Source organism: Toxorhynchites rutilus, chromosome 2 (assembly GCF_029784135.1).
Source record: "Toxorhynchites rutilus septentrionalis strain SRP chromosome 2, ASM2978413v1, whole genome shotgun sequence".
Lineage (NCBI taxonomy): Eukaryota > Metazoa > Arthropoda > Insecta > Diptera > Culicidae > Toxorhynchites > Toxorhynchites rutilus.
The window spans coordinates 115,072,414-115,099,355 of record NC_073745.1 but is presented as its reverse complement, the minus strand read 5'-3'; the positions used below and the strand labels follow the sequence as shown (position 1 = coordinate 115,099,355).

Genomic DNA, 26,942 nt, shown 5'->3' with positions numbered 1-26,942 from the left:
TCGATTATTATCGATGAAAGTACCATGTATGTTGAGTGTTATCAATTGGTCGAATAAAATAATCACTAGATATATTCCATCTATGAATTGGAAGTTTGAATCCTGTTACAATTGAGCAATTCTAAATGAAATCGTGCTAAAAATGCAAATTTTAAAAACATGTATTTTTGATTAGAATGAAGGTTTGTATTTCGTTTGGCTTTCCACAGCAATTGGGATTTTTTTACTCGAGTGTGACTTTTGAAAAGGGCGTATCGATTTTAGTAAGAAAATATTTTATAATTTATATTTCAAAAACTAGGGGTCGTACCGAAATAGTGTCTTAGAAAGAGTTATAGAGTATTGTTGTTACAATGTGAAAAAAATATACACTAAGAAAAAAAGTACCCTTTTTTATTTATATCTTTTACTTTTATTTTTTTGGAATTTTTTTTTATAAAAAAAGACAATAAATTAGAAATGCTTTTTTGAAATATCTCGAGAATGGCTGCATTTAGAAGGAGATTGATAAAGAGTTTTTTTTTATTTTAAATCACATCAGAATTCATAATTTGTGGCTAAAAATGATTGTAACATACAAAAATTGGAAGTTTCAAAAAATCATAAAAATTTGATGTGCCACAAAGTTTGTCAAAAATAATTTTAGCATCTTGGATTATTTTTTTAAATTTTCTACATGACTTCAATTTCTATGAAAAACTTTCAAAAAATATATTTTTTAGATATTGCAAATTGAAGTTTTTTTTTTGTAAATAAAAAAAGAGTACTAATATTTTTCTCAGTGTATATTTTTGTCACCATTGCATATCAATACTATATAACTCTTTCTAAGACACTATTTCGGCACGACTCATAGTTTTTGAGATATAAATTATCAAAGATTTTTTTTACTAAAATCGCTACGCTCTTTTCAAAAGTTACACTTGGGTAAAAAAATTCCCAATTGCTGTGGAAAACTCATATTTCGTTCAAACCAAACGGAATACAAACTTTCATTTTAATCAAAAATACAAAAATACAAAACGTCATTTGTCGATTTCAGTTGGAATTGCTCAATTACAACACCGACTTTGTGCCAAATGGAGCTTTAGCGAAGGAAAACATATTTAGACGCCCTACGCGGTCAGATACACTGATTTTTTTACGTGACTAATGAGTGCGAGCAAAACAAAATAATAAAAAAAATAAAATAAATAAACGCATAAGTTTTAAGAGAATTACGGTTAAACAGACTGCCCCTTCATCGGCGCAGTTGTTTGTATTGTTGTTGCTTGTTGTATGCAGTTTGAAACATATCACCTAACTAAAGGATCGTTTCCTATGTTTCAAACTAACCGGGCAATCGATGAAACACAGATTTGCTTGCGAAAGGCCGCCGCCGACGTTTTATACATTTTTAAGTCATTTGGAAAAAAACGATTTTCCAAATTTCCTTTACTTCTCTTGGAAGATTTTCGAGGATCAAAAATCCAAACTTTGAGCGCTTTGGGTCACCCCTAAATCATGTCCGATTGAGCTGATATTTTGAACAGGTCATTTTTGGGGCCAATAAACAAAATGTACATGGTCGGTTTTTGAAATTTGACCTGACCATTTTCGCTGCCACCCTAATATAAGAAGGGTGGAAGATACAACAATCAGTCACACTCCTACCAGCATGATGTGTTGATGTTGAGAGTTTATTTGGGAATGTTGTTACTATGCATATTCTCACGACCAGCGTTGTCCTTGTTCCAGTTTGAACTGGATTCTTCCTGTGAAATAAAAGAAGAGTCTTGATTCAGAGCCCAAAGCAATAAGGTGTGTTTATTCTTAAAGAATTTGAAAAGTGCCTAGGTCCGCTCGGGCCGTCGCATTACAAAAAAATAGGATTACCTCATATGCACATTTTTAATTTGGATAATCAACAAAATACGCCCTGAGGATCGATTGTGTTATTTACTCAAAAATTCCACTCATTGAGCTTCGTGTTCCACTTCTGTGAAGCGTAAATTGTTATTTTTTCGAGTGAAATAAACAAAAAAAAAAGAAATATGGCTCTATTGTGTGTTCTGTGTAGCAGAGTATTACATTCTATACAGGTATCTTGAACGAGAATAGTCTCTGATAATTATTTTATATTCTGAATGATACTTTGGTTGAAATCCAAGGACATCAATAGACGAATAGTTAAGTTAGGGTCAGGACTATGTCCAAGTATTGAAACAACATCGAATAAAATTTTTTATTCAAATTTCAACAACCTAAAATTGCCTTAAAATCGTTCGGCAGTGTCATATTCGCCTCAGCTGAGCAAAACATTCAATGCTCATATGAATGTTGAGTTCTGTGGTTCGACGAAGAGCAACAAATACATTTGCAACAACGAAATTTATTTTGAAATTCTTTATTTATTTTTTGTACACTTTACGACAAAAATATATTCCATTTTTCACTTCAGATTCGAATTCGATTCGGGAATGGAATACAAAGAATTGTTTGGTTTTTTTTTTCAATCGTCATCGATTTGGCGCTCTATTCCTCGGTATGTCAAACACAAGAGTAACGAACGTTTCATGTATATGTAGATCGTTAAAACGATTAAACACACTTACAATACATTAGTTATTTTTTAACAACCAACATATTCACTAGAAATAATTTTTATGGCAAAACAACGTTTGTCGGGTCAACTAGTAATTGAATATGAAATGGATGCAAAATCATGTGTTGATGTTGATAGTTTTTTGGGGATGTTGTTGCTGTGTCTATTGTTAGCCTGCTCAGTGAAAGCGTTCTGTACAATGAAGGATGCGATGATTAACCCTCCTGTATTCGCGCGAAAATCGTAACTCGTATACTCGCGCACGATGTCACATACCGAAAGCATTGCTGTTGTGCACTTTTTAGGCCTTATTGGTATTTACACGCTTGAATGAAAAATCCACAGAAATTATGTTTTCTTCAACTTCATTCTGTTTTAATAGTCATTGATTTCAGTCTCCTCTAAAACAGAATATTTTTTGATACTCCAGAACAAATAACGAAATTCGATATTTTCCTGTTATTAACACGTTAAGTTATTAACACGTCGCACAGTGGGGCCGTTCTGAAAAAAGACGGTCAAAAATCTTTTCTCGTCTTATCTTACATTTAAGAGGTTGGGTGTTTTCCGAAAAGTTGTTCAGAATGTTGATTTGGATAATTTGACGCTTGGTTTCATTTAAACTCTTACTAAGTTACGGTAAAAATTAAAAAAACTAACTTTTTATATTTACGAGATAGCTGAGTTATGACTCCAGCAACACTGTAGGGCTGTAAATTTCATGAAACTTTGCTGAAGATACATAATATCTATCTATTAGTTCTTCAGAGATAAAACTGTTTTTCTGGGGAGACTATCTCAAAACTAGTTTTTACGTAGGACTACGTTTCTATACCGAGGTGTAAAATCAAAGGTCCGAAAACGAAAGCGTTACGCCGGAGACGGAGACGGAAATTCAAGCGTTAATAGCTCCTAAACAACTGAACGAAAAGGTATGATAAACACTTCATTCGAAAGATAAAATGTCTACACGCGTTGTATACTTGTTACTTTTTGATCCAAAAACTTGATTCAATAGCCTTAAAATTGCTTTCAAAACAGGCTATTGAAATCACCAATCGGTATATCAGAGAGCGCCGCTCGGAAATCCACTGAAATTATCAATAATAATTGCATGAAATTTGAACAGAGTTGCGCTCTCTCAATACACGGAATAATTCATAATCTGTATGATTATGCTACCTGACTTTCTAGTCGTTACCTTTCAAGGTAACGGCTTTGGATTAGGGTAGATATATTTATTTCCAGTTAGATAAGTAGTTTAAGTTGGGACAATGTAAATAATTTGGGGAGGGTATCTTATAAGTTAGATTTAGGTATAAAAAAAGAGGTAACAACTAAACTAGAATAGTTTAGGCATGATTTTACAATAGGAATATGAAACAATCGGATAATGTGTATGATGAAAATCATTACAGAACTTGCAACTTAAAGATGTAGAACCCTAGGTTGAATCACTTGAAATGTAGTATCTTAATGTAAACCAAATTAAGAAATAAAAAGAATTTAAGTGAAAAAAAAGAAATCCACTCAGTTATAATTGAACAGCGATTGAGGTGCCATCGCAGGAATGAATGGATGTTTCCCTAACACAGACTTCAAAACCATGGAGCCTGGAGAAATCGGCATTGCAAAATAGATGCAAGCAGCGAGTACTCGTTTGCGCTTTTGCAAATTGTAATGTTTTTCTAATACAGACTTTAAAACCATGGAGCCAAGGGAAATCTGTACTGCAAAATAGATGCAAGCAGCGGATACTTCTGTACTTGTTTGCGTTTCTGCAAATCGGAATGTTTCCCTAAATCGGCGTTGCAAAATAGATGCAAGCAGCGGATACTTTTGTACTCGTTTGCGTTTTTGTAAATCGGAATGTTTCCCTCCTAACCCAGACTTCAAAACCATGGAGCCTGGGGAAATTGGCATTGCAAATGAGATGCAAGCTGCGAGTACTTCTGTACTCGCTTCCTTTCTTGCAAACCGGAATGTGTTTTCCCAACACAGATTCCGAAACCAATAAGTTGAGAAAATCGACATTCCAGATCTCGGCAGTACTTTTTATACCCCCATGCATTTTTACACTCCGGAATGCGTTTTGCTAACACGGTCTATAAAAGCGGGTACAAATACAACGCTTTGACTCGGTTATTCAAAACTACATACCCCTTCATGTCGCCAGCTCACTGAACTTCTACGCATACCGTTAGTTGATTAAGCAAAATGTTGATAACTATTTGTTGCGATAACCACTACCGTAATGCATGAATCGACCTAAATTGGGATTTGTTTACAATTGAATTCGTAAATTGTTTCATTCATTCACTAATTTAATCAACAGCTCTGCGCAGCGGCGATATCGTACCCAATGAGGAACATTCGAAGTGCGATTATTGCTAATTGAAAAAACACAAATGATTACTAAGCCAACGGCAGTCCTACGTCAACCTTGCGGTTATATCATAGGTATAACCCATCCATAGTTTTTTGAATTAGGTTATTCCTAAAACACATTATATCAACTCAACATGTTCCACAAAGTTTTAGATAACATGAAAGTACATAACTTTGTTGAAGACACTATTAGCTTACCAAGCAAAAATATGTCAGTTTTGTTCATTAAAATATTCAAAAATGTGCACGTCTGCGCAGCAATACTCAACGTCATTTTGTTCGTCAGGGCAAACTACTATTCGAACTCGGGAACATCACTTTTTATACCAATTTTTACAGCGCAATGTACTCAATTTTGCTCTGTTTTCATACTTTATCTACTATTGATGTTTATTTGCATTATATTAATTTATAAATGAATTTCTGATTCTATCTCACTATCAGAGCTCAAATTCATGTTATTTTGCAGTAGTTTTATTGCAGTTGGTGATAGGAATTGGACCTTTTTCGATTTTCGTTTTCACAAGCTGCTTATCAGAGGGTCGGACGTCATAAGCAATCTTACAAAAACATCCTGATTGCTGGCCTCTCTGCAAGTTCAATTTTGAAGGTTTAGAATGTGTTTATACTCCTTTTCTTGATATGTGTTATTTTTTTCAGAATTTTAGCAGTGTTCCGCGGTACAAAAATGTATATGTTTATGAAATTTTGATATCTTTTTTAGAATTTAGAGACTCGACTAATTTAATTTATATTTAAATATGTTCGTGTGTGTTTTTTGATATTTGTAAATTGAACCAGTACTAAGTCTCAAACTTCTAGAAAAAATATCAAAAATTCATAATAATTACCTAATTAATACCTATTTTTGATGGGGCATAATAATGATATAAAACTATTTCTAGAAACTTTCTGCGACTTGTTTCCTTATCGATATTATTCAGCCCATATATTACATTAAAATTATCTGTATCTGTAAAATAGTAACCATCAGCCGCCGATTAGTTTCTCCAACACAGTTATAGTTTACAATTCTTACACAAATGAAATTATTTCACAAATGTGTATATTCGTGACCATTGTATTTAGCGAGTATACAAAAGTCAAACATTTGTATTTTGCTTTTACACGTATGAATCTAACGACGTCCTTATTCCTTCTTCGTTTAATCCGGTGAAAAAAAGAACTAAATCAAATAAGAGAAAGGGATGGTCCGATTTGAGCCGTTTTTTTGTTGTATTCACCTCTTCCCGTAGATAAATATAGCGAAGAGAAAATTCGGAAAATTGAATTCCAGTATGTTCTAGAATAACATTGTTGTTAGTCCAATTGTATTTCGCTTTTGCGAAAACAAGCTTCGTGTTCCGTTCATGTGAAGCGTTCATGGATTCTCAGGTGGAATATATAGAATATTCACCAAACATGTACTCTGTGTAGCGGTGAAACATGCAAGTTAATCAAGAATCTTGAGTGAAAGTTGTATACGGAAACAAATTTAAATAAATTGTAATGAGGAGTTTTGGTAGAAGTACTAGGAAAATTATAGCAAATGGAAATTGTAAAGGGCTAATAAGAAGATCAATCACTGAAGACTTATGCGATTAAACCCTCGAATGTTCGCTTAGTAAGAAAACGTGAATGTTCGTGAATTCATATCAAAACAATAATTTTTGTTGGGACGAAGTTTGCCGGGCCAGGTAGTACTCAATAAATATTCTACACCACTAACATTAATTTTGAATTTTCCTTGAAAACAGGAGAAAAAATCGCTTGTCCAAAAGATTTACACTGGAGTCGTTTTTTTTACGCGGGGGATACGTGCAGCGTAAAAGAAAACCGCGAGAATTTCTAAATCCGTGTAAAAATCTAACAAATAGTGAATTATTTATTTTAAAATGCAACCCATATTCTAACAATTGATAAACTAATTTTTTTTGCATGCAACAATCATGATATCTGTTTTTCCTTTATTTTTCAGCTACTAATCAGTGATACAATACAAACTTATTTCGTGAGAAGTCACATCATTTAGCACATTAAATCTGTTTACGTTTTACGCGGTTTATATGTGCTGCTCAGAAAAACCGCATAAATTCCGAAAACAGCGTAAAAAGCGCAAGCGCGTAAAACAGAAACCAATAGGTTTATGAGAATACCTAACAATTCTGTTGATTTTTTCTCGCTAGAAATAAAACCTGGAAGGGCAACCCAGTTATCGAATTCCACTAGGTCGGTGTTAAGTCAAAGGGAACCAAGTCGGAAATTTCGAGCTACATAACACATTTATCAGATTTGGAAAATCACTCGTACAGATTGGGTATAAAGGGAGTTGCCTGTACAGTGTAACGTTTCTAATTGCATTTTGTACAAGAAGTTTCCACTAAAATTTCTGCAAATTCATCAGATGTTTTTGTCATGCGCAAATAATGTCAATTTTGATAGCATCAAATTGTATTCGAATGCCCATCACATCTTTTAACAGCACATGAATAAACATGACGTATATTTTTGATACATAACTGCTTTTTAACACCTTCGTCGCCCAGAGGGATTCGGTCGAGTTTCTTGCAGGCCCAAATTCAACTGTCGGTACGCTAGAGAAATAAGCGGACAACGATAATAATGAATTTGGGTTCGATTCAGAACTACTTTTCTGTTGAATCCGAATGAAATCAACCGACTGCTGATTAGAAAACTTATAAAAATAAATTTTCAGTCAATTATACAATGTTGGAAATGATAATAATGATAAATGAAAATCAACCAAACATACTTTTTTTTATTTACTACTAGCTGACCCGGCAAACTTCGTCTCGCCCAAAATTTATGTTTCGTTATCACATCCACGTTTTCTTTCCACTTTCGAACGAAGATCAATTTCGTTAGCGCAAACATCAAATGGACTAATAACGCTTGTCAATATGTAATTGTAGAACATATGCGAATTAAATTTTTCGAACTTTTCCATTTTTTTCAGAGTTTTCCGATAACTTTCGTTTGTCATGTTAGGTTGAAATATGTGTATTATTTTTACGGGACCTCTCCATCCCAGAGGAGTGGGGGGGGGGGGGTGTCATATAATCATAGAAACATTTCAAATTTGGTTCAATTTGCTTGATTACATCTCGAGTTATGCAGAAGTTTGAGTTTTATTTGTATGGCAGCCACCCCTTAGAGAGAGAGAGAGGGGAGGAGTGTCTATTCACCATAGGAACATTTCTTGCCCTCTAAAACCTTCACATGCCAAATTTGGCTCCATTTACTTGATTAGTTTTCGAGCCAATTTTTATGTCCATTTTCATGTTCAATAGTTTCCGAGTCTATAAGAATCAGATAGACAGAAAGACAGAAAGACAGATAGACGTCACTTCATTTATATATATATATTAGGCTGTCAAAAAAGTCCTGCGGTATTTCCGCGAGGTGTCGTTGTAAGCGCGTAGTTCTAGTTGTATTCATTGTATCGAGTCATACTATAGCTTGTTGGAAAGGTATTTTTGCGCGCTATAATATAGTCCTTAACAGTGTTTTATTTGGTTAAGTCGTTCGTGAGTTATAGTGTCGCAAATATGGAGCAAAATAAAGAGAAAATCCGACATATTTTACAGTACTACTATGACAAAGGCAAAAATGCATCTCAAGCTGCCAATAAAATTTGTGCAGTTTATGGACCCGATACAGTTTCCATTTCTACCGCACAACGATGGTTTCAACGTTTTCGTTCTGGTGTAGAGGTCGTCGAAGATGCGCCACGCTCCGGAAGGCCTGTCGTCGAAAATTGCGACAAAATCGCTGAATTAGCCGAGAAAGACCGGCAAGAAGCTTGGATTCACAAAGAAGCTCGATGTATGGGTGCCACACGTTGACGCAAAAAAACATCTTTGACCGTATCGACGCATGTGAATTCGCTGCTGAATCGCAACGGCTCAGACGGTGGCCGAGCCCTCATTAACGGCCAGGAAGGTTCTGCTGTGTGTTTGGTGGGATTGTCAAGGAATAATCTATTATGAGCTGCTTCCCTATGGCCAAACGCTCAATTCGGACCTGTACTGCCAACAACTGGACCGCTTGAAGGTAGCACTCATGAAGAAGAGGCCATCTTTGATAAACAGAGGCCGCATTGTCTTCCATCAGGACAACGCCAGGCCACACACCTTGCACCAAGTGACTACCACCTGTTTTTGTCCATGGCGAACGAGCTAGGTAGTCAGAAGTTAGCCACAAAAGAGGCCTGTGAAAATTGGCTATCCGAGTTTTTTGCCAATAAGGAAGCGAGCTTCTATAACAGGGGTATTATGAAGTTGGCATCTCGTTGGGAACAAGTCAACGAACAAAACGGCGCATATTTGACTTAAAACAGATGAGAATATATAGATTTTCAATGGCGATGAATAACTACAATTCAATTGGAGAGTATAGAATATTCTATTCAATCGATTGCGAAGATTCTGTGGATATATCATACTGAGAACATATGTCACATTTGTGGGAAAATAATCGTCATAAACTATATAATATTTGACAACTCCGATTTTTCACGTAATTCGATTTTCATCGTTCTTTGCGCTTGGTAGTTAAAAATCTAAAAGAAGAAGCAAGTTGCAGTTTTTTTTCTGAGAATGAGAATAATAATAATTGCACGACGCGGAGAAGCCCCTGTTTATTCCAAAAAAACAATATGTCTATTATGTATATTTTTTTTCGACACACATGTGTTTTTTTCATCCTTAAAATGTTCACCGGACGGTAATAGTAAATCTGATAGCAAGGAAATAAGTAACGACGAAATAGTGCGAAACATTAGAAGAAAAGTTTCGAGTATTATCTCATCGAGTTCCGATTAGGATATTGAGGAACTATACGCAAGTGAGGACCTGGACTATATGTTAGAAGAACTTACTATAGACGACATAAAGATATTGATTTTTCAACAGTATATTTAAAATGTGATTTTTCACAAATAAGTATGTTCTACTAGTCAAGCCCTTTCATTTGATACCCATATTGATGGGGTTTTGATAAAATATGTAGTCCACCATTTTGTTCCGGCCGCCATCTTGGATTTTCAAGATCATAGAATACGCGGTTTTTTAACGACAGCAGAGATAAAGGCGTGCTCCAAATTTCAGATCAATTGGTCAACAGGAAGGAGGTTAAATTCCTATCGATGTGGGACAACCTGCAGATAATCATTCAAACATATTTACAGTAGGTAATGCTAAATAAAACCGTTTAAAACTATAGTATAAAAACTATATTTTTATGTTTTTGATTTTTGGATTATTCTCCATAACCCATATTTACATTTAAGTGCCCATTCTATCAAATTTCGTTTAAAAATCCTATTCAAATTGAACTCACGCTCAGTAAAAGCAGTTCATCAAGTTAGCACGGTTCGAAGAAAGTAACGCATTTATCGAAATGAAAAGATCAAGGAGTCCAACGCTGATATGTCCAATTCAGACAGCAAACAAAGAACAACTGCACAATATCTTTCATACTTCAAAGTCTTCAGAATCACTCACCCACAGCTTATCGTCGATCGAGTACGCCTCGTATAGCTCCACAATATTGCCATGTTTTATCTCCGAGAGGATGTCGATCTCCACCATGTGATCGCTCAAATTTTCTTCGTCCTCCAGGGTGCACATTTTGGCCGCCGCAAGCTGTCTCGTCTCTTTGTTCTGAGCCTTGTACACCTTACCGAATGCACCATCCCCGAGCTCTCCGATCATATCCCAAAAATCATTTGGATCCGTATCCATGCGAATGTTGTTGAAGATACGCTTCTTTTTGGCCTCTCCACCGCCAAGGTGGAAGACCTTCTTCAGATTGTTGAGGAAAGACATGTTTCCGCGGTTTCTGTTTCGTTCTCTTTTCGAAAAATTATTGCTCACCCGCTCAATTCACTCCACAAGCACTTATTTTCTTCGCTCTATCTTCCCGTGGCGCCTCACTACTTCTTCTTCTTATGCACAGGCAATTATCTTACAAATTTTTCTCTTCTTCTACTCCTTTCCACTATACATTCGTAACACACTTATTTTCCTCCGTTGCTTTCTGTTGCTTCACATAAAGCTTTTTGGCTTACATTCTATTATATATTTTGTTTAAACACATGATGTTCACGAAATCTTTATATCCACCATTGACTGCATAATTTTTCCTTCTTCGCATCGTTCACAATTCTCTCACACATAGAGGGAAAAAAACATCGATGACAGAGCGCTGTTTTTTCACCTTCTACTTCTACTTCTGGATTGACATAAAATGCGACGTGCCGGACACAAATCGAAAACTGGAGAAATCACTTCGGAAGGAAACCACCAATAGTAAAATCAGTAAAAAAAAATACAGCGAAAGCAAACGACCGCACTCTGGTTTGTTTCCCCGTCTCTCCTCCCGGCACTTATTTCACTACCACCAGGGTCACTAGGGGAACAACAACAAGTGCCCGATCATCCACTTGGCGGCTAGCGATTTCACAACTGATCAACGGCGTTGGCAAGATACGATCAGCAGCAGCACCGGTGTCGATAGAAATCCGATGCAGTTTGAAAAGTGCCATTTTATCCAGCTAGGTGGAAGCGATGTTGCTACCGCGCTGTTGCTGCTGACAGTCTAGCGGCCACCAGAACCCCGGAAGCCGCTGCGTGCGCGCCCCTTTGTTCTTCTGGACGGCAACACGGTGCCGCGGCGCAAAAGAAAGCTGCTGTATTTGTTTCTACTGTCCGGTGAAAAACGGTCGCATAAATTAGTCGAATCTTTTCTGGTTGTGTTGTTAGCCCATGGTCACCACCACCGTCCGCCGTGTGGAAATGGGTACGACTGCCGTTGGTGCTGCTCGCGAGACCATAAACTGCAGATGCGTGTGTGCGTTCGTGGGTCGGATCTGAAACGAAAGAATGGGAAGAAATTTAGTGTTGTATGTTGTGTTTTGCCAATGAATTTTTAGCGAAATATATAAACAACAAATTCGTCGAGTTTCGGAGATTTATGTATTTCCTATTTGATCAGCTGCGTGCATGCTGAACAGAAGAACCGAATCGTTATGTAATTCTTGTTGGGTCATGATTTAGTGTTAATATTGTTAGCGTTACAAATAAGTTTGAATGTTTTTATTATTTTTAAGGCTTTATTTACGAGATTGTTACAATCTCCTTTATTCGGCTCGTCGAATGACGTGAGAAGGCTCAAATCAAAGTATTCCTGAAGGCGAATGGTGAACTAAAGTTTGTCATTAGATAATATTTTAAGTCACGGCCTCATATGTTGTCGACTCGGGTACCAAATAGAAGCTCAAAAGTAAGGTGACTCGATTTTCTTAAAAACAATCATATCCTTTTTGAACTACAATAAACGAGAAGGGTGATGCCCAACGACAACACTGAGTGTGGGGACGACCAGCAAAGCAATAAAACGCTATTTTGAGCAGATTGTCAAATCAACTATATTCTCAAATCAACTCATTCTCAACGCTCCCAAAACACACAATTTTCCAAATAAATTATCAACAAATTATATACCTTTCGCAGGACGGCAATTGAATACTCAAACCGAATCGGTTGGTGTGGTGGCGTCGAAGGCAGCAACCGCTGCGGAAGAAATTTTCACTTTCAGTTTTCCACCAAAAACACAGCTCTCAGCTACTCGAAAGTACCTTCTTCACCTTCGTTGAAAAAAAATCGCTCAAATCACATTTTTTTACGATGTTCATGGTTTACTACCCCCTCAAGCCAACGATCGTGGGTTCAATCCCGGGACCTTCCATTAAGTGATATTCTATTAGGCTCTTTTTCAAGGCTAGAGACAAATGAACTTGGTAGTTCAAAGGTAAAGCCTAATAGGAGAAGATCAATTAATTATTGATATACTTCTGCGCGTCAGTGCAATCTCTGCGTTGTTTGCTTAGTGCATATTCTGAGGCGAAAAAAAATGTATATCGGTTCAAAACAGCAGTAAGATTGAAAAGGAATATACATAGCGCTTTTGCTACGAATCGGCATGCATCAATCGCATACCAATCACGACAGAGATACATTTTAAAGTGGTACCCATATTTATAGATTTTTGTGATTTCAATAGTTTCCTTTAAAATCAAATTTTTAGCTATTGAAACAAGTTTTTGGAATCAATCAACAAACATCTATCATTGACTATCATACTACTTCGTTTAGACGACAAAGGGGTTCAAAACCTTACACATCAAACAACGCTCTCGTTTTCGGAATTTTGAAGTACAGAAATGAAAGACGCAGTCCTACGTCAAAATAACTTCAAATTTTTTTTTTTTTTTTTTTTTTTTATCTGTATTATAGTGATTTTCAACTCATTTGGCTGGTTCGTCACTTTTTACTTCCATTTTTGGAAGAATGTCGGGAGTGAGAATTGAACTCGTGACCTTCAGCGTGAGAGCCATGAATGTTACCACTACGCCAGATCGCCTCCCCCTAACTTCAAAAATGAAAATGATAGCTCTTTCTTGAATTTTATGTTACATATGTTACTCCCGAATGTTACTTTTACTCCCGAAAAACAGTAAACACGTAGAGTCCATGTAAGTACAAACCGATGACGTGCCTACGGAGTCTGTACAAACTGCTAGGCCAGTCACAATCAACCTGTGGCCCGCGGGCCGCGTATGATTCAGCGGCTCTTTTGTTTAGCTCAGTTGTTGTGTATTCATTTTGGACTATTTTCTGTGAGTAACAATAACGAAAGCCTAAGAGATCATTACCTATTTTTTGACGTAGAACTATTTATTCAACCATCCCATGCCAAACCGATATAGTGGTTATCAGATTTTCGTGAAAATTGGTAATTTTGTTCTTTATCGCAAAACAATTGACCCGTATTTTTTTATTTTTTTTCATCAGGAAACCATTTCAATTTTAGGGTTGTCCGAAAAATCTACTTTTTCCTCTTTTTTCCAAAAATTACTTTTTTCAAAAATTCATAACTTTTGAACTACTAGACCGATTCAGATGATCGACATATCAAATTGAAGCCAATCACCTGATCGATACCTATACCTGCAGGAAATTCGAATCCTGCTCTCGTTATTATTTATTGTATTTGTTTTTTCTTGTTTTCATAGACTCGGGACCAAAGGCACTATATTTTTTAATATTGTTTCTGGATAGCTGAGGATTCTTCACATAACATATGCCGAAACCAGAGAGGCGATTTTTTCGTAAATAAATTTTTTCCTCTTTTTTCCAACACAAAAATTCATAACTTTTGATCTACTGGACCGACTCAGATGATCGATGCATAAAATTAAAGCCAATTAGATAGTCTTTTTCGAAAAATATTAGACTTGCGAAAAAAAATGGATTATGATTTCATAATTATTTATTGTATTAGCTTTTTATAATTTACATGGTTTCGGGACCAAAGATGCTAAATTTTTTTATATTTTTTCTTGAAAGCTGAGTTTTTTTACATAACATATCCAAAAATCAGAGATGTGTTATTTTTCAAAGTTGACATGTTATCAGTCTTCGTTCAATATTTATATGCGACTAGACTGGATGTATGCGACTAGAATTCAATTAATTGGTAGATGTGTAAGTTTTTCAAAAAAAAAGGCTAGCTAATTGGCTTTAATGTATATCGATCATCTGAATCGGTCCAGTAGTTCAATAGTAATACATTTTTGAACAAAGTCATTTTTGAAAAAAAAATTAAAAATGATTTTTTGGACATAACTTTTTTTGCATAACTCAAAAACGAAAAAAAACGCCTCTCTGGTTTCGACATATGTTATGTGAAACAACCTAACCTTTTAGAAAAAATATAAAAAAATATAGCGTCTTTGGTCCCGAGACTATGAAAACAATAAAAAACGAACACAATCAATAATAACGAGAGCAGAATTTGAATTCTCCGCAGGTATAGTATTCTTTCAAAAAATACCAGGTGATTGGCTTTAATATGATATGTCGATCATCTGAATCGGTCTAATAGTTCAAAAGTTATGAATTTTTAAAAAAAGTCATTTTTAGAAAAAAGAGGAAAAAGTTGATTTTTCGGACAACCCTAAAATGGAAATGGTCGCCCTAATGAAAAAATTTAAAAAAATACGGGTCAATTGTTTTTCGATAAAGAACAAAACTACCACTTTTCACGAAAATCTGAGAACCACTATATCGGTTTGGCATGGAATGGCTGTATTTCAGTAATCGTGTCAAATAAAAAGAATAGAGCACGTTTCAATGAAATAGAAATAGCAAATGCATCGTTTGTTCTACGGACAGTGTGGATAAAGAAAATATTGTGATTCAGGCTCCACCCTTTTTCAGTTTATGGAGCATGGAGAGTGCTTGTGTATTTTTTTTTTCGGATGACTCCCTGAGGTGATTTTTCGGTTTTCAAAAAAAATCACACTCTGACGTTTGTGATACTAGTAAATGAAGTCCGATTGAGATAAAATGAAGTCCGAATTAATCTAATAATAGGGTATTTTATCGCGCAAATGAATTTTTCTCAGTTTTCATATGAAAAATCAATATGACTATTTTCTTTGGTACCCTAAACCATACGTTTTGCCTTTTATTCCGAAAAAGTCCCAGAGAGTTAATTTTTTATAAACAAATTTTCTGTGATGACAGTTGATCTCGACGATTCATGCAATAAATGTGATTTCTTCGATATGGTGTAATAATATCCACTACACCGTATTAAACATTTCGTATTCTTCACTATCAAATCCATAGTCAATGGCACGCATCGGTATCGAATTATCATCTTCGCTAAATCAGGTTTTCGCTAAATGCTCCGTTCGGTCCGACTGTAAAAGAGAAATGGTATAGGAAAAGAAGAGCATAATCCTCATTCTCTTCACTATGCCTGGTGGCGAGATTTTCGGGATATTTTGAGCAATTTGCAATCCTTTGTTGGACACAGCTAAAAGCTGTAAATATATGTTTTATTTATTCATTCCTTTTATAACTTAACTTTTGTCTACTCACACTTCGTATCCGTTCTATCTGACCAGCAATTTCTTCCTTCATCTATGCCCTTAAATTCTCTCCTTTCCAGCCTACAATAATTTAAATCATTCGATCATTCAATAATACGCGGTTCAAACTACTTACAATCGATTTGGTAGCAAAGAGATAACACAATTTTAGATTTTGCAATTTTCGAGTAAATTCACTTCGTTATCTTTTCTCTAATTACATTTTGTTTTCCTTTTGATATTTCATTTTCTTCTTATTTTTTCTAATCTGATAATCATTCTTCATTATCGTGATCCATCTAAAAGGTCCAGTGCTCTCGCCGAGGGGACTTTCCATGGCCGGCTAAAGAAGCCGTAACAATGCCGATCGATCGCGGCATTCGTATATAAATGATTTTCAATGTGATTCCTTGATATCGTGCAATATTCACTACATCATATCAAATATTTCGTATTCTTCACTGTCAAATCCATAGTCAATGGTATCAAATTATCATCGATACCTCGGTTTTCGCTAAATGCTCCGTTCGGTCCGACTGCAGAAACAAGTTTTCGGGTAAAGAATTAAGCTTGAGCTTGAGTTTGGGTAGACTGCACAATTCGTAGTTGCTCTCCGTGATTGACCTGAATCAGCGAAATTGCACAAAGAACACACTGAATGACGCTTGGGAGTAGCAAGTCATTCTCTTTGTGCAAGTTTCGATGATTCGAGCTTTAAATAGTCAATAACACACCGGATACGTCCTTACAGTCACCAGGGGAAGGGTAGAAATGTTAGTATGATATTCGCCGCCCGAAGGCCAGAAGGGTCGCCTCTATAGCGTGGTTCCCTAGCGAACATCATGGGAGGGATAGATGTTAGTGGGAAGAGGTAAGAGTCAGGATTCACTGAGGTGAATGATGTGATTATGTAAACGCGAACTATCGTCCACCCAACGAAACGAAATTCGAAAAATCTCATACCTCAACACGCAGCAGAGATCTTTAGGTATCCTGACAAGAAAGACATTTTGTCTTTCGAATGAAATGATTATCATACCACTCCGTTCATCCGACAAAGGGGTATTAACGTTTAAAACCTTGCGCTCCACCGTCACTCTTTGAACTTATACCCCGGTGAAGAAATGAAAGACTTGGTCCTACGTCAAAACTTGGTCTTGCGAAAGGCTATTTGGGAAGCCACGATACCACTGCCATCTGGTCGCTATCAGAATAACTGATACATCGTGAATGTTTTATTGGCGACTATTTGCGATCGATCAATTAATTTTCCTGAATGCGAGCATTGTTTTCGGGTTGAGAGTGGTATCAAAGTGTAGCGATAAAAGCGGCTTTCTTTGGTGGAAAACTGGTTCCGCAGGAGTGGCTGTCGTTTTGCTAAGACAGAATAAACTACTAGGATATTCAGTAAGTTCAGTGTATCACTCTAGACAGCGAGTAATGAACAGTAATTGTTAGTTTTGAAAGATATTTTTTAATCTGCTCAAATTGCCGTTTGATTGCTTCGCGAAAAACGTTAACAATGCGGTAGTGTCTTGGACACAATCTTCCGTTTTTTTCTTTGCGGTCCGACATACCATGACTAACACGTATTTGTGGCAAATTTCAGGGTTTTCTACGAAACCGATCTCAATCTGGCTAAGGATAATTCATCGACATAATGTCACCCGTAGTAACTTCTTCAGTGACTGCCCAAGCAATCTACAAGAACGTTTCGTCTTCCATTTGTAAGCAACCTTAGTACCTTAGTGCGATAGTACCTTGTTGTACAACCTCCAGGCGCGAATTGTGGCCAACTTGTTCTGCTTTAGTTCGGTTTGGTAGTCTGGTTGCACGGAAAATATATTTTTTTCACATAGGCAGATTGTGCCGATGGTAAGTCCCATTACAAATGTATCGTGATTTGAATTCCTACACTTTGCGGACGTTTTTTTAAGAAAACTGCAACTGATAATCAACCTTTGATTATCGAAGCTATCGAGAATATGCATAAGTATGCGTGATAAGTGGCTTAAGCGATTCTAAACCAACGATTTTGATTTGGATAATAAAGAACATGGGAAGCCACTGAAAAATATTCAAGACACGCAATTGGAAGCACCTACCTACTGAAACTATCACTGGAGAACAAAACTGACTACAATTTATACGTTTGAACAGAGTTCTGAAGAAAAAAAAAAACGATCAGAACTAGAGATGGGCAAAACGGTTCACACTGGACCGAAAAAAGTACTAAACCGATTTAGAAATCGAAAATCTGTTAAGTCACACTTTTACACCTAATAAAATTAGACTTTCTTAACCATAGATAACCATACCCTCATAGAGAGACCATCTAAACCATCTGGACGTTTATGATAGATCAAGAGGCCTGTCAGAAAAGTACGATTCTACTACAGCTTGAAATGGTTATTTTCCAGGACAGGTGTTCGCTGATACCGAAGGTTAGATGTCTTCCAGAAGATCACATTGGAGCTCCAGTTGTCGATGGACAATTCCGCGTTGATCAAAATGAGACAATCTACTATAAAGTGCTCTATGTTTTATCCTTACGACACACGTCGTAAAACGACGCTTACACTTTTTTTTTGGAATAATCCTATTCATGATCGACTTCAATTACTGAAAAGACTTACAGATTGAATGCGAATTTGTTGACGCGTGGTTGCTCAAAATGGTGGGGGTGTGTACCATACGCTGCCTTCAGCTTGCAAGCTGAGACCTTCTCTACTGTCTGCAGACTACAGTTAAGCTGATACATCGTTTGCATTAAACGCAGAGCGTTGTATCTTCTGCAGAGGTTCAAACAGTTCGGTATAGCGTGTTATAGTAGGGTCGTTCTGCAGTATACTCGCGCAGTTGTCATGCTTGGGCAGTGCGGAAATGTGGACAATTTCAAGTCCAGTTTGCGTGGTAGTGTCACTCTCTCCAGTGCTGATTGAGGATGGTACATACAGGCCTCTCTGAATGCTTTTCTCTTCATCCAATCAAGATCATTTAAGCCAATTTGGTGCCATTATTCCATTACAGAAAATCAGAAATCTTGAAATCATCCATCATCCATGTAAATGTTTGGGTTGCATCTTCGTGTGTTCCGTCGGAATACCTTATTTTATAACCAAGACCATTTCGCTTGCCCGTCTTCTCAATGGGATTGAGTGCCAGACATTTGGAAAAATTTTAGCATTTTAGACTGCAACTGATTTTCCTAATTACTAAGGAAAGGCGGGCGTCTAAGCCTTCCGATAGTCTATGCAGGTCATACTGAGGGTTCTGCTGGTTATACACTATTTGTTTGACTATGGTTGCATCGATGATGCCCTCACTTCTTGGATTCGCAGTGGTGGACAAAAAAGATTATTGACTCTAAAATCTGCAAGTAAGCATGTCTAAACGTGTTCTGCCGTTTGTCAGAGCATACTCCATACTCCTCGATGATACTCCTATACTTCATAGTTAGAGTTAGAGTTGGTTTGTTTGGCTACTGTAGTGGTACCAAGAGAGGGTTCAGGTACAACATAATTCCGTCCAATCGCGAATTATTGGGCTATCATTTGTCTAATGATTGCCCAATAATTTGCGATACCTCCGTAGGTGGCTTGGCATACTGCAGAAATGAAGAAATGGTGGAGCAAAATGGCCATTCAGATTGCCCATCTGTGTTTACATTCAATGCTTTCGACCAGTGATTGAAGTTGACTTTTCTCCGTTCAGTCGACGTAAAGCAGTAACCCCATATGATGTATGAGCAAAACTAATTAGAGTATTTATGTCATTGCCACATTACATTCATGTGATTCCATTCTGTCATTAAAATTTTGGACAGATTTTTTACCACGATCAATGCTCATCTGTAAGAGTAAGCAGGATGACGTTGGTTATGTTTATTTCTATATCGTCTCATTGATTACAAAACCATGCCTTGAAATGAGATAATTTGATGAAAACTTGGGTATATTTTGTGGCTCCAATTATTCTCGCTCCATCGAACAACACCATCAAGGATCTGAATGCGAGAAGGTTATTGTACTGTTTGATCGGTTAATCAGTTGTTGTTAATACACCATGCACAAAATGTTGCTTTCCATCATCAAGTTGACTTTCAAGAACATTTGAAACCGATTAACTATCAACGTTCGGGTGCAATTGGAAGATTGGTAACGAATGTGTACGATGTCAGAATAATTAGCACTATAGCGTGATAAGTCTCAGTGGACACCTCATTTATGCACAATCGAGGGGCAATAGAAACGCGTATGCTCCACTTTTACACCGTTTACGCCGTGCACTTTGTGCATAAGGGGTGTGTGTACTGTCCTGCCTTATTTTGAATTAAAAAATTCAAACAGGTCTCCAAGCATACGTGACCGCTTTATACAACTACAGAACATGGTTATTTAAACACTGCATAATCGATAACGGTTGAAGATATGGCAAAAAAGTGACCGCGTTTTGATCCCATGGTTATTGCAAGTAATCATTGGTATTCTGCGTTATAACTTCGATTTTCTGTTGAGTCAAATCAATGGATATCTCTAACCACGTAAGATATATGGTGTTACACCCAAAACATCTCCCACGGTCTCACATCGCACAAACCCAGACCACCAACAACAAACATTCAAATTGAATCTAATAAGAGAAGATGACATCGATTTTCGAAACGACCAAATCGCCGCCCCATGCGAACGAACGAAAGAAGAATGCGTCCTTCACAAGATCGTGTTAAAATTCGATTACAGACGAATCTCCGCAACATCTTGCCGTGGTGTCGCGGGGACGCTAACGAATAATCCTATCAAGCCGAGGAAGGAGAAGCGATTCGATAAAATGTTTGCTCGAGACACAACCGAGGAGGTTTCACCTCTCTCCAGTCATGATTACCACTGGCAGACGGCGGCAGAAGCGCTTCACTCGTTCCACTTATCCAAAAACGTGTTTATTATTTTGCCCATCCTCGTCCACCTAATGTCGCGTACAGTCATCTCACAATGCTTCAGCGCGGACAACGGTGACGTAAATCGTCGTTGTGTTTACCTCACGAATTAGTAAGACGAGAGCGCGCATAACAGATTTTGAAGCGGCCAAAGCCGCGGTGATGGTGGAGCTAAACTTGCAGTTCTACTTTTCATTGACAAAAACAACCGCACACCGAACAGACATTCACGGATAACATCCCAGCAAACGTGGATTGATGAGAAAAACGAGTTTCAATGTAGGTGTGAAGTTGGAGCATCATCAAGTCGAATAATTTGAACGATGCCAGACCAACAACAAAAAAAAACTATATCCAATCAATAAATTCTCAGCTTTACAGCGACTCCCACTATTCAACAGCTGAAGTATTGAAGCAGCTGAAGATTGACACAAAAACCCGGTATGCCAATTTTTTATGCACAATGGCACTACAATCAACAACCGCAAATTGCTTCTTCCCCCCAACATGCAGTAGCGGAAAATCAGAACAGACCGTCCACAGTTGTGTTCAGTGGGACGAGGGTGTAAAGCCGTAATTTCGCTGAGGCAACTTTTGAAGCGACACGATGTGTTAATCCAACTATCCTACGTGAACTGACGGTTCAAAAAGAGTCCTCTTCTATCCGACAACCAACGAATCGGTGAGGCTTTCCGTTCTTTGTTGCCTCAGTGGAACCCCGACTTAAAGGTAATCATACAAATAGCTTTAAGGTGTACAATAGCAAGCGATAGCGACCCGAACAGAGAAAGCATTTGCACAGTTCCCACGATAAGAGCGACAAAATTCGTATACGACCACTAAAATATGGTCGTATATGAACCAATGAAAAATGTATGGCTATTCTTCACAATTCAGTCAATTTGGTTCCAGCCATGTTTGAGGTTAATCATGAAATCATTTTATACACTTCGTATCATAACTATATACTGCGTTTCATAACTATAGAACCACTCATTTCATATGAATTTCCAGAGATATACAGGGTTTACCAACTTTAAATTCCGAAAGTAAATTGAAATAAAACACACTTAGAATTCGAACTTCGATGAAACTTTTATTTCAAATTAAAGTTTGGTTTATGCCATTATGTGTGAAATACAACATCATTCAAATGTCCACCTAGGGCTTCCTCGCACACCTTGATCCGGAACAGGTAATTTTCGATGACTTTTCGGCACATATGGGGCGGAATCTCGGTCATAACTTCACGATTGTTGTCTTTCAAATGTTCAAGAGTTTGCGGAGAGTTGGCATAGACACGGTCTTTCGCATAACCCCACAAAAAAAAGTCTAGCGGGTTCAAATCGCATGATCTGGACGGCCAATTGGCATCACCAAAACGCGAAATTATGCGTCCCTCAAATTTCGTTCGCAATATGGCCATGTTCGGTCGTGTTGTGTGGCACGTGGCGCCGTCCTGCTGAAACCACATGTCATCCGTATCCATATCTTCAATTTGTGACAAAAAAAAATCGGTTAACATGCGGTCATAGCGCTCACCATTCACAGTTACCGTCTCGCCGTCCTCATTTTCAAAGAAATACGGCCCGATGACTCCACCAGACCATAATGCGCACCAAACAGTGACTTTTGGCGGATGCAATGGCCTCTCAACAATCACGTGTGGATTTACTGAGCCCCATATACGGAAATTTTGGGTGTTCACATAGCCACTGAGCTCGAAATGTGCCTCATCGCTGAAGAAAATTTGATGCGAAAATTCAGCATTTTGCTGCTGTTGTTCGTTCACACAATCGACGTATGCCCGACGCATTCCATGGTCAGCACGCTCTAATTTTTGTACCAGTTGGACTTTATATGGATGTAGGTGAAAGTCCAAATGCAAAATTCGCCACAATGATGTGTTTGACAAGCCCAATTGCTGAGCACGCCGTGGAATCGAAACATTCGGGTCATCCTGCACACTGGCAGCAACATCAGCATTATTTTCGGGCGAACGCACATTACGATGATGCACAGGTTTCACAATATCCGCTACGGATCCAGTTTGTTCGAATTTACGCACCACATTAGCGATTGTGTGCTCTGTAGGCCGTCCATGACGACCAAAATCCGTCCGTAATGCTCGAAAAACATTTGCCGGTTTTTCATCATTTTTATAGTATAATTTAACAAAATTAACACGTTGTGCGATGCTAAAACGATCCATATTGTAAAATGGCAGACATCCAACTAACGATATGACGCTTTGGTTGACAGCTATGTCAAACGGTTGTCAGCGCAGGGCTGTATACTTTCGGAAGCCCGAAATGGAAAACCCTGTATAAGCATCATCAAATACACGAATGACGAATGAAATGTAAATGTGATATTCGTAGTAAATAAATGAGTATTTTTCATGCTATAAAATGGATTTTTCTCTACAACGAATATTTTCGATGGTACAGTTTTTTTGAAGAAAAAGTACAGATGAGTAAGATTTTTAACCCCTCTGGAACAGATTCAAATGTGGCAACACTAGATCAAGCGGACTAATGCGCAATACAGAGCCTCCATGCAATGTACACCTCCGAAATGTTTTGTTGCCCAAAAAATAAAACCAAGAGTTTTAGACGCATTAGAAGTGATGTATGAGATGTGATCTCGAAAGGTTAACTTGGAATCTAACATAATTCCAAGGCCTATGATAACATGAACACGGTTTAGAATTTCACCGCGCATCTTATTTTCAAAAGTAATAGAATATCTCTCCCTTGTAAACGTAATAGCAGAACGCTTCGAAGGATTCAAAACCATTCTATTGGTTGTGCACCACTGCACGAACATATTTAACTGCTGTTGTAGAAATTCGACATCTTCAGTGGACTTCACAGGAAGAAACAGCTTAAAGTCGTCTGCATAAGAGAGTTTGAAGGACCTCAAACTTATATTAACGTGATTGAGATACAGCAGGAAAATATATGAACCGAGATGACTCCCTTGAGGAACGCCAGATGTCATACGAAAAGGAGTAGATATAATGTCACCTATTTTCACCGACATCTCCCGATTGACGAGATAGGAACGTAGCCAGCTAAGAAAGGGACCGTGGAACTAAAGAACGAGCAATACATGATGCTTAAAGAACGAGATTCGTTGAAGTTGACCGTTTCGCCAGGAATCCATGTTGTTCTTCTGCGATGTAATTGTTTCAAGCATGAGACATAAAATCCGAGATGATAATTGCGAAAAGCTTCGAGATGGCACATAAGCAGGCAATTCCTCTATAATTTCTAACATCTTTTTTGCAGACTTTTTTGAAGACTGGGAACACAAATGACTTCTTCCATCCATTCGGAAAAGTTCCACATAAGATAGAGCGACGAAACAGTATACTCAATCTTCAGGAAGACAAATGTGATACCGTCGGGTCCGGCAGTCCAGGATTTATTTAATTTGCAGCAGACACCTTGTACAATCGTACCGTTTATTTCAAGAGAAGCTCCGACAGATGAGATACAGGGACGATTACAGGCGTTCGGCGGTCGACGATTCGATAACACTGAAGAAATTCGTGACGCAGTTACATCGTACTTCAAAAAGTTGGACGCTACGCACTTCGCGCTCGGAATAGAAAGACTCGTGCCAAACTATGAAAAATGCCTCGAACGTTACGGCGATTTTGTAGAAAAATAGAAAATAAAACGTAGATTACAAAAATCATCTTGTTTTTTATCCTAACTTTATTTTTCCGCGATTTCTGAGGCACTGAAACTTATTTTTTGAACGACCCTCGTATTAGTGACTTTTTCCGTCAATTAATTGTCATGAATTCGAGCATTGTTTTCGGGTTAGAAGTAGCGCATTTCAAACAGCATTTGAAAAATTACTTAAAATTGCGATGTCATAAACTGTTCTTTTTTTGTCGAGTAAGGTGTCGATAAGGTATGAGCTCAGTTCGAGTTGTGAAACAACAATACTAAATACTACTTCACCGCTTATCAAAAGTTACACATTAATTGTATTGGAACTGATACCAAATGTGATAAAACAAAGTAATAAATTTGGAAGAGTTTCGCTGTAGTAACAATGCGGAATTATGATTAATCATGAAGTCATTCTTCTCGTGCGATGACGAGTGATCACACTGAAGAATAATTTCCGTGCACCGCTATCGTTGGAAAGGTACCATCACAAACAGCAGCTGTTGAAAAACGTTTGTGATGACGATATGTCGTCGGTGACGATGGCCTCTATTCCACGGGAACACATGATGACTTATTTACGGTGGATGCAAAAAAGTTATGAGTACACACTCTAGTGTCGCAAGATTTCAGAGATTTGTCTGGTGTTTAACTTGTAAATGTGTGAGAGTCTGTCTGTGTGTCACTGCTGCGCTAATTTAATGAGTAAATAATTTCGCCTTTGCACACTGATTATGTTGCCACTTGTACTACACACACGCTTTTGAGTAGTCGCTCTATTGTTCACCTCACGAACGGTGCGGATCAAGCAGGTATGTGGCAACAGAGTGGATAATCATGTGAATGTTATTTTCAAGTTTTGCAAACAATCAAATTGCTGATATATTGTGTTCAAATTTTTTACATCGCATGTGAATATTGTGGGTGCACACTTGAGCTTGGGATAATGGTTCATTGCCATGGTTACAATAAATCTAGTTGTTACACTTTGGCAGCACATAATCAAAACAGATTTACTAGATGTTTCAATTGAAAGCATATTCAAACAAAAGTCTAATAGCTAGTAATGGATCTCCCTTTAAAGGCAATATCGTAAAAAATGATTGTGTTTTCGAGCGGCGGTCGTAGCACTAACGTCCGTGTGTAATGCGATATTACGTAACCTAGGGTGACCGCCCACCTAACACACATGCAGCGGAGCAGCGCCCGTTACAGGTGTTGGCGGAAAATGAAGGAAGAAGAACATTGTAGCAGCAACACGTGCGTCACGCTGTTGTCATCAATGATTATGGTCATCACAGTCGGAAAATGATAACAAGCGCGAGCGAATCGAGCGCATCAAGGTCACGCCACATGGAAACCACCACAATTCACTCACATTAAAGTGGATGAAGTTGGAAGGGCGATTTTATGGTGAATGCCCGGTCTACAAAGACGCATCGAGGTTACTCGGATGAGCATTTGTGTGGCAAACAGATAAATCATCTTTATTAGGCGGTGTGTTTGTTGTGTAAAATTTATACAATTAACGTGGCTAGCTATCAGTTTAAATTTCCGGACGACGACACGTCGAGCGAAAATACCCGCAAAATCAATAATCGACCGGACCGATATCGTCGTTCGTAACTCAGTTATTTTGGTTATATCCCCAGGCCCAAATACTGCGAAATAACGACTTGCTGCTATCTCGCAGGTCCCCCGCGAAATAACGACTTGCTGCTATCTCGCAGGTCCCCCATCGGCGACAATCAATACACTCGAGAATACACGCATGAAACTACGTGTTGTTACGTAAGCCCGTGGCTACGTTTTCAATTTAATTAGTGCAGCGAGTCGATAAAACTGTGCCCCACATGAGACGAGTGTGCAAAAACGAGAACCGAAGTTTCGTTTTTAGTAATTATTTGGTTCATTCGTTGTACCTTGTATTTGGGGAATTGAGGTTGAAATCTGTCCACTTATCCATGTCATGTTTTCTAATCGTATATTCATAACGGTTATTTTGCGAAAAATGCGTAAGTTTGCGTTTTTATGAGTTTTAATCAATTTTCACACAAATATAAATGATAAGCATGACAATTTCTATCAACCATTCTCAATTGCATCTTAGCAAAAAAAATTCAAGATTTTAACTCGGTTATTTCTTGATAGATCACAGAGCTATTAGCATCAATCGATTAGAAATATTTCTATGTTCTTATTAAAATGAATTACAAATTATATCTTTTTTGAAACACGCTGTTGAGTAATTGGAAAATGTCAAGCATTATCTAAACCAGGGATTCTCAAACTGTTTTGGACAAGAGACCTCGTTTCCAAAATTAAGTCATACCTTAGAACCCCATAGCCAAATTTCTTTGAAAGTCATATTTTTTTTTCTTACTG

The 26,942-nt window shown here is 37.6% G+C and overlaps 1 protein-coding gene and 1 pseudogene across 12 annotated transcripts in view; one reads left to right on the top strand and one right to left on the bottom strand.

Annotated features, from left to right (window-relative positions):
• Positions 1 to 26,942, bottom strand: part of LOC129770475 (serine/threonine-protein kinase 10) — a 133,633-nt gene that overhangs the window by 48,533 nt on the left and 58,158 nt on the right. For all 12 annotated transcript variants that reach the window (XM_055773329.1, XM_055773334.1, XM_055773331.1 and 9 more), the window contains one exon: positions 10,498 to 11,864. In XM_055773329.1, the coding sequence (XP_055629304.1) occupies positions 10,498 to 10,821 (324 nt within the window). In that variant the 5' untranslated portion in view covers positions 10,822 to 11,864. The remainder of the gene's footprint in view (positions 1 to 10,497; positions 11,865 to 26,942) is intronic.
• Positions 4,918 to 5,084, top strand: LOC129772385 (U4 spliceosomal RNA; annotated as a pseudogene).